At 42.6% G+C, this 9116-nt stretch overlaps 1 protein-coding gene across 1 annotated transcript in view; it reads right to left on the bottom strand.

The window, feature by feature from the left end:
- Positions 1–3697: 3697 nt before the first annotated feature.
- NOTCH2 (notch receptor 2) overlaps positions 3698–9116 on the bottom strand; it is a 159410-nt gene continuing 153991 nt past the window's right edge. Inside the window, exon 34 of the mRNA XM_012458827.3 lies at positions 3698–8309. Within this exon, the coding sequence (XP_012314250.2) occupies positions 6921–8309 (1389 nt within the window). The 3' untranslated portion in view covers positions 3698–6920. The remainder of the gene's footprint in view (positions 8310–9116) is intronic.

Below are 9116 nucleotides of genomic sequence, written 5' to 3'. Positions count from 1 at the left end.
TGCATGTGTGCACTATTATAAATGTGGTCTTTTCAATTACATCCTCCAAATGGTTCTTCTGTTAATTAGTTTTACATCATTTTATTTACTGAATTCCTAATAGTTTATGGTAGTTCTCCTCTGTTTTCTTCAGTTGACCAGGTATATAGTCATTTTAAAGTCCTTTCTAATTATTATATGTAAAACCCTACAATAGGCACAGTAACACAGATTCTGAAGTAACATGATTAGTGGTTGATGCCTATTCTTTTTCAAATCCACTTTCTTAAACCTTTCCAAGGAGGCAAGGGAGAGGGGTCATGGAAGAGAGGGAAAGGGGAGAGACAGAGACATGTGAGACGATTGCATGACAGAGAGGCAAGGGCTGGGTCCCTACATCTCAGTCCTTGCCCAGCCTAAATTTTCTCAGATAGGCACGTGAAATAGATGTGATGTTTTACATGAGGCTCTTGAAGCTCTTAAAATTCTCAGCCAGGTTATAAAGCCCAGAATCAATCCTACATATATTTATGCTGAGACACACAAATGTCATGAGGTAGTGCCAAATAGCAGCCATGACCCAGATGGGAATGAATTATGTAGCTGAGGCCCCGAACTCCTGCCCTGCAAGCTGACTGCACTGGCTTGTCTCGCTCAGTCAATTAAATTCACAATAATGGAGTTCCACATTTTATACAATTGCATTTGAAAGCAGATTTTTTTTCATGGACCAATTATTACAAATAAGAATGTTTTCAAGATGAAGATAATCCCCAGAGACCAAATTTATAAAAATAAGTAATGGGAAAGGAAAGAGGAAGGAAAAAACAGGGAGGGAAATGGAATTAGAAGATGAAATATAGGAGTTTTAAGCCATAAGCATTATGCATCTTCAAACATCTGAAACAAGTACAATAAAATATCAACATTTTATGAATTTCAATATTAGATGCTTGTACCTTTCTGTAGCTTATTGTAGATACATTTTATTGAAGTATAATTTACATAAGTCAAATGCATAAATGTTAGGTTAAATTTTACATGAAGTTTTACATAAGTATACGCTCACATAATCACAACCCAGGTCAAGATATTTTCACCCTTCAGGAAGATTCTTCTTTTCCTCACTTCAGTCAAGACCTTTCTCCCAAAAAGTAGCCACTGTTCAGATTATCTATTTACTATTGGTTGGGTTTTCCTAAACTTATATAATGGAATCAAACAGAAGGTATTGGGTCTGGTTTATTTTTCTTGACATTTTTCGATGAACATACTTCATGTTGTTGCATGTTGCCCATTTTCATTTATGCATAGCATTCATTTCAATGAATGTACCAGAATTCATCCATCCTACTGCTGATGACTGTCTCCAGTATGAGTGCTCAAAGCCAAAGTGGTGAAGAAACACAAAGTCAGGATTCTAAATCCATATACTTTTTTACTTTGTGCTTTCTGCCTAGACACATCAATAACAGGTTACCAGTGGAAATTTCCCAGGAATAATTATACTTGCAGGGAGAACGTTGTTTTAGATAATATGTTTGCTCCTTTCCTTCTCCCCCAAGCTCTCAGCCAGAAAGCTGACCTATTTGGATAGATCTAATCAACAGCTCCCATATTTGCAGTCTTCCACTTGGAGTCAGCAAACAGAAAGCCCAGGGAAGGGATGAGATCAGGGTATTCATTTACGCCCTAGTCTCTTTCTGAGAGGGCTTAAGACCCACTGGGTGCTTTGAAGGAAATCACACTCTTCTTAAAGTAGCTTGCTCTACAGCAGCAGTCCCCAACCTTTTTGGCACCAGGAAGACAACTTTTCCATGGACTGGGGGTGAGGGATGGTTTTCGAATAAAACTCTTCCACCTCAGATCAGGCATTAGATTCTCATAAGGAGGGTACAACCTAGATCCCTCACGTGTGTAGTTCATAATAGGGTTCACGCTCCTCTGAGAATCTAATGCCACTGCTGATATGACAGGAGGCAGAGCTCAGGCAGTCATGCTCGCTTGCCTGCCGCTCACCTCCTGCTGTGCAGCCTGGTTCCTAAGAGTTCCTAACAGACTATGGTATCCAGTCCGTGCTCCAGGGACTGGGGACCCGTGCTCTACAAGACTCTGCTTCCAGGTCCTAGTGACTTCTGGCCTTTTGCGCCCAGGAGTGGAAATAGCTCTGCTGATTCTACGTGGGGTTTCTGCACTACTGTGTGTTGGTGTCCTATATCTCACACACACTTTCATAATTAATCCTTTGTAAATAGCCCTCTTTGATGTATCCTAATTTGAGTGTGCCCTCACTTTGTGGTTGAGATTTGACTGGTGCAAATATTTTAAATGTGTTTTTCTAAGTGCTAAGTCAAAAGAAGGAAAAATTCTGTTACACACACACACACACACACACACAAATTCCATATACCCTGTGGCTAAAAGACAGTGGCAGAGGCAGTAACAGGCTCACAGTTCCCCACTGCCCACATCCTGAAAAGCATGTGGGCATTAAGGAGGTTGCTCTGATAAAGGAGCCAGCCCCTCTCCTTGGGTTGTGAAGCTTCTTAGTTGCATGACTGAGAGGCACCAGCCCCTCTCCTGGCATGCTCATGGTCTAGTGTCCAAGCCTACTGAGCCAGCTCTGTGATGGGGTGACACTTTGCTTTAGCCCTGCTCTCCTTTTTTGGCTTCACGTCTTGAAGTGTCTGAGTCCTCCCTGCATAATAGGCTACGATTCAAGACTTATAATTGCAGGGGCAGGATGTGGTCAGCCACCCAATGGCCTGCAGCCTGGATCCACTGTAGCAGATTTTCATGAAGCAATTTAGTTCCCAAATAGTTTGCAAGTGGCAACTTGAACTCTCGAGTGGCCGGCCTGCACAGGTGATCATTCCTTAGTGCTCAAATTCATTTTATTCTTCCACCATTATAAAACCCAACATGAAGATTTAAATATGTTTTATATAAAATTAAAATATTCTGAGCATAACCAATTAATGCTAAATTATGTTAATACCTTAAGTGTGCAGATCTTGAACAAAGCTCCTTTATGTACTTAACAGAAGCATATCCTAAGATTTCAAGTCGTTTATAAAAGAATACTGTTACCAACATATAAAAAATACTGTTAATCATTTATAATTATGCATGTGTGATTGATAAAGTTTCTGTAAAATAATGGAAAATGGAAATAAGATGTTAGAGTTGCTATGAAGCTGCTAATGCAATACATATTATCAACACCAAATATTCATGTTCAAATATCTCACTCACTTTATAGTGTATGTGAACTTGTTACAAATTTATACACAAACTATTATTTTATAATCCTGTATATTAAGTTCTATGCAAATTTCACTTGAGGAATGTTACAGATCAATGGTTTACATAACAGCATAATTAATACTATTATTTATATCCCAATTCCCAATTCCTGCTATAGCAGCTACTTTCCATTTCCATTGGAAGGCACCTGGTCCCTGAGCAACTGTCACCAGCTGTGGCTACTGCACAGAAGAGTGCTCAGTTCTGTGATGTTTCCTATTTGACAGATGCTTTGTCTCCAGAAGCATTTATTTATGATCTAACTCAAGGATGAAAAAAAGAAGTTTGGCGCTAGTCTTTGTGGGATTTAGAAAGAAAAGAAAATTTTTTTCTCAGTAGATTATGATCTCATGAGGTAACACTGCCAGGCCATGGATGCAGTATTGGAAAATAAAAAATATAACACCACTGATCTTGGCAAACCTTTTTTATTTTGTGATAAAAATGCTTTCATATAAATTTCATCTTAACTACCTTTAGCATGAAACGGAAAAGTAAAAACAAAGTGTGCATTTTCCTTACTATGTTTAGTCAGGAATATGCGGTCATTTTTATTGGTTATTGGGTTTCTCATACAAACAGATATATCACTTTTAAGAGAAATGTACACAAGGAAATAACCATAGTACCAGTTATTAGTGGGGGCCTCTGGGTACATAAATGTGTCTTCCTAAATAGTCATCATACATTCAATGTATTGGTTAGGGTCAAACCCCCCAAACCACCTCTCAACAAAACATTATACCTTTGGTTCTTTACTATGCAAGAATCACAAATTGGCAAATTCAATAACATGATGGGTTTGAGCATCATAGCTGATTGCTTACACTGAAATCTTTAATTCTTAGACTCTCTCCCTCCCACCTCTCCCTCCCCCACCATCACATACAGAGGGAGCAAATAAGCAAACAAAAAACCTATCCCAAAGGCAGACAGAAGAGGAGTCAAAGAAAGGAAGAATTTACAAAAATAAAAATCAACCAAAAATGGCAGAAGAGGACCTATACATGGCATAAAAGATGGGTTTCGTAAAAACTGAGTCTCCAATTCAGAATCCAAATGAGAAAGTTATTATCCAGCTTACCTTCCCTTTTATTAGCTACCACACAATTCAAGAGTTCTTAAAGTCTAAGAGATCAGTAAAATGTTTGAAAGGCAGTGTTGTCCTCCTCGTCACTGAAAACTGTTGTCTGTAATGACAGCTTTCACAATCCCTTTCTCCAAACCCAAAGGATCCAAATTAAAGTATTCCAAGAAAAAGAAACAAGCAATTTGGTCCGACATTGTGCTTAGGGAAAAGGGAGGATATAAAATATCCAAGTGGCTGGATCAGCAGCTAATACTTTCAGAAGTGGGGAAGGAGCAGGAAGGCAGGAAGGGGCAGGAATGCTGTGTCCAGAGAGGTCCATGCAGATGGCTTCTCCCCGTCTGTGAATAATAAATGGGTCCAAGGGCAGAGAATCACCATTTGAAATGATAAAATGTTTGCACACTATGAAAGAGGCTGATGGACTGTTGTCACGTGGAGAGAATAAAGCAGAAAATGAGCAAACTTAATCTGCTTATCTCAGGGCAGAACTAATTATTTTTGTTGGTCCAATAAATTTGAATAGGAGTGAAAAAAACATTTGTAAACTATTATGCCAACAGATTTTTCCATATGAGGCCACCGACAGACAAATCAGGTAAGTGGGATGCACTGATGTATACCTGCAGCCATGCAATGAGAACTGCCATTCAAACCAAGAGTCAGGTATCCACCTATTAATATCTACAAAATGCCCAGGCAGAACTTATTTTGCAGGTGTCACAGGCATCGCAGCACTGTACAGAAGTGGCAGTGTAGCCAAGGACGAATTATTAACTGGCCCAAGGATAAGAAAAAGAAAACTATTCTTTTTCTACAATTGACTAAAATGCTTCTGGAATTAAAAGAGAGTCAAAGAAATTGCCAAGAACATGGATACAGAGAGCGGATTCAGGTGAGGGGCAATCACAGTCTGAACGTGAGAATGACGACAATGAGTTGTTGTCCATTATCATCTAGAAGCTGACTCTAGGAAAGGAAAACTTTCTGGTGAGTTTCTATGTTAGTTGCCAAAGGGAATGTCATGGCGACTTCAGAGGAAAGAAATGGTAGCTGTAAATAGCAAAGGCTGCTATAGAGTTCCTCCTTTTCCAACCTTCTTCTAGGGCTCAGACCCTAGAAAACAAGCCCAACTTTCCATTTCCTTCACTTGAACACAGAAAGTCGTCTTCAGGGAGAACATACTGGGTATACCAGTAACTCAGACCACACAGTTGGAAAAAAAGCTTGGTCAGCAGGCCTTTAAGCAGAAAGATAATCAGGAGGTAGACACTGATCACCCGACAAAAAGAAGACAACTGTCACTGGACCCCTTAGGCTAAGGAAACTTCAGTCCTAAATGGCAAGGGTACAACATTTCAGACATTTTCTTCTGTGGAGATGAAAGGAAAGGCTCAACAATTAAAAGACTAGTTTCGTATGCTGGGTGAGTGAGTGAAAACAGGCCTAGAGTGCTCAGATCTGGGACAAATGTGTTCCATACAGGCAGTCAACGGAATGCTCGGCAGGAAGTTGGAGGACCTGCGGGTGGGTAACTGCCTCTTGCACAAGTTAGCTTGTCTCTTGGTCATTTTAACATTCCAACCCTTCTTCTGGTTTAAAAAAAGTGGAGAGAATCATAGTAACTAGACTATCAAGGATAAAACTTTACACTGTCCAGGCCCACTCACAGAAAAACAACAGACTCATATACCCTTCTTCCTGGTAAAGTTTATATGAAGACCTGCACACAGACAAGAGAAATTAAGGTGCAGTGTCTTGAAGGGATCTCCTGTCCCCAAAATTTGCTCAAGAAAAATATTCTGCTCCCCTTCTTTCTCTAGGAATGATACATGTAGGAGAACACAATACAGTATGTCCATTTGCAAAGGAAACATACTTCAAAGGTTTATGCTGAGAACCATACCAAAGTAACCCCTGTGAGACTCCAAGGGATGCTGGGAAGAAGGAGGGGAAAGGAGGCTGAAGTCTCTTTCATGGGCCAGAATGATTAAAAGCGCAAAGGTCTTGCCCTATTACATGCTGGTAGGGCTACAATCACGGAGAGGTGCAAAATCGAAAGCACCAAATGAAGACAAAAGAATGTCCAAGGAGGAGAAGATGCATAGGTCAATTCAGGCAGAATTCTGGAGCACAATTCCCAACAGGACTCTAGTGTAGAATCTTCTCATGGATATGGCAGAAGCCCACAGGGTTTAAAACGCAGTCCAAGCTGCAAGAATGTCTGGGCTTCAATAAGCATCCATCTTATTCTCTAAATAGAAGACAGTAAACACGGCCCCAAGTCTTGTATTCATCTTGCATTTCCATGAACTTGTCTTGATTATTAGATTAGAAGGAGCCATGGCCCCCAATAAGCCTTGCAGATATCCAATGAAACTGATGAATTGCTTCTCTTGCATTACGTGAATGATAAGAGCATCTTCTCTTTCCTACCTCTAGAAGCTGGCTCCAGAGATTTCTTCATTTCTCTCCCGGATGACCTTCATTTGTTCCTCAGCAGCATTTACAAAAGGCAGTTATGTCTCTACACTGGAGGCAGCCTCTTTCACGCATAAACCTGCATGTTGTTGTGTGGTGGCTCAGACATGTGTGTCCCAGGTCCCCGCTGGCCTCCTCCAGCACCCCCAGGGGTAGGGCTGGTGGTCACATCTGACCAGTCAGAAGCAGAGTGGGGTGATGAACTTGACCACTGGTCAGGAGACTCTGGGGATGGTGTCAGGTAGGGATGCTCACCTTGGAGGTGACCACTGTGACTGGGTGTTCGCTCAGCAGCATTTGAGGAAGCATAACTGTGCTGTGAAGGGGGTGTGGGGTACTTGCCCACAGAGGCTGGGAAAGGATGATAGGCTGGGAGAATGGTCTGAGCTACCTGCCCATCCTGCTGGGGCATCATGGCAGTAGGGAAAGCCATACTGGGCAAACGGGCCATTTCTGGAATCTGGTACATGGTGGGCAGGGGACCTGCAACAGCTGGAGGGCAGGTGGACTGAGGCTGGGGAGCCCCCGTTGGCTGGGCAATACTGCCTTTAGGGATAAGCTGGAAAGTCACAATGGGGGGCAAGGGCTCCCGAGGGGTGGTTATGTGCTTCCCTTCAGGTGGCCTGCTCTGGGGAGCTATGCCAGGGTGGGTGCCCTCAGCTGGAGCCAGGACCATACCAAACATCTCATTGTACTGGGTCTCATTCACCTCCATGCGGTTCATCCAATCTGCTGGGACCGGGACTGGATGGAGCCTACTCAAGCTTCCAGCACTGCCACTGCCTGGGGGCACAATGTGGTGGTGGGACAGCAACTGGCTCACTGAGGGAAGCACAGTGCTGGCCCCATGAGCCAAAGGCTGCATTTCATGAAGGTTAGAAAAAGACAGTGCATGCTGGGCATGGACTGGGGCAGGAGGGGCGGCAGTGGCCAACATAGGGTTGGGTGAGGCCTGCAAGATCCCAGGGGATGTAATCATTGGAGAGGATGTGGTGTCAGACACATATGTGTGAGGCGATTCTAGGGAATCAACAGGGGATAGAGTTACAGAACTCTCAGACAGTTGGACCTTCTCACTCACAGACTTCTTCCTCCTACTACCTTTGGCATCCTTAGCCTCCTTGGCAAGGTTAGGGAGGCTAGTGGGCATGGTACTCTTGGCACTGGGCCGTCTAGACTTCTTGCCCATTGGGGTGTGCTTCAGGCTGAGGAAAGATCTGTTGGGCCCACAGATGACAGGTGAGAGAGCAGAAGTCAACACAGTGCCTGGAGGGCTTGGGGTCACATTGTATTCATCCAGGAGGCGCACGATGTCATGGTGCATGCGATCCCGAGCCACATCGCGGGGGAGACGATCCATATGGTCTGTGATGTCTCGATTGGCAAAATGGTCTAACAGGATCTTGGCTGCTTCATAGCTCCCCTCCCGGGCAGCAAGAAACAGAGGTGTCTCTTCCTACAGAAAAGGCCCATCACAGAACACATGTTAATAACACTCTTGAGAATACAGCAGTGTTTCTCAATCTTTCTTATTACCACCCCCTTAGACATGTTTTCCTAATTATCTCCCCCATGAAATACTAATACCACAGATAGGCTGTGCCTCTACCAATGTACTGAATGTATATCTGTGATTTATACATAAAAAGAGTAAGATAATTTCACCTCTCCTCAAAAAACAATTTTGCCCCTTGGAGGGAATATCTCTTTAGTTGGGAATTCATAAAATAAGGCATGCCCCCGAGCCGGAGACTCACTTAAAACAGTTCTGAGCTTATCAAAATAAGGTTCTAATAGGAAAAGGAGTTAGAAATAAGAAAGATAGGAAGAAAAGAAACTAAGGCATGCACAGAACTGGGAAAAATAAGGGAAAGAGTGAAAGAAAGAAGTGACAAAACATGTGCAAGAAAGGACTAAGATAAGAAAAATGAAGAAAACTGAGAGAAGATGAGCAAGAGAAGGAAGCAGGACAAAAAACTCAGAGAGAGAAAACCAAACAGGAAAACATCAGGGTATCCAAGGATAGGAAAAAAAAAAAGCGGGAGGGAAAAAAAAAGAAAACAAGAGAAAAAGAAGTGAGTATGAACAGAAGACACAACTGGAAAAAGGTAATGTCAGGGAAGAGCAAAGGTGTGCCAAGCTATCCACAGCCAGCCTACTGCCAGCTGAGTACTGAGAGGGCAGAGAACTCAGTCCTGACACATGCCTGGACAAGCCCAGTGTCCTCATCAAGCTCTCCAAACCCAGTGTCTGCCCAAACTGC

Source organism: Aotus nancymaae, unplaced genomic scaffold (genome assembly GCF_030222135.1).
Source record: "Aotus nancymaae isolate 86718 unplaced genomic scaffold, 86718_ANA_hifiasm-v0.15.2.pri h1tg000007l, whole genome shotgun sequence".
In the NCBI taxonomy this organism is placed as follows: domain Eukaryota; kingdom Metazoa; phylum Chordata; class Mammalia; order Primates; family Aotidae; genus Aotus; species Aotus nancymaae.
Note: the sequence above shows the minus strand (reverse complement) of the source record. Positions and strands in the feature narration are given on the sequence as shown.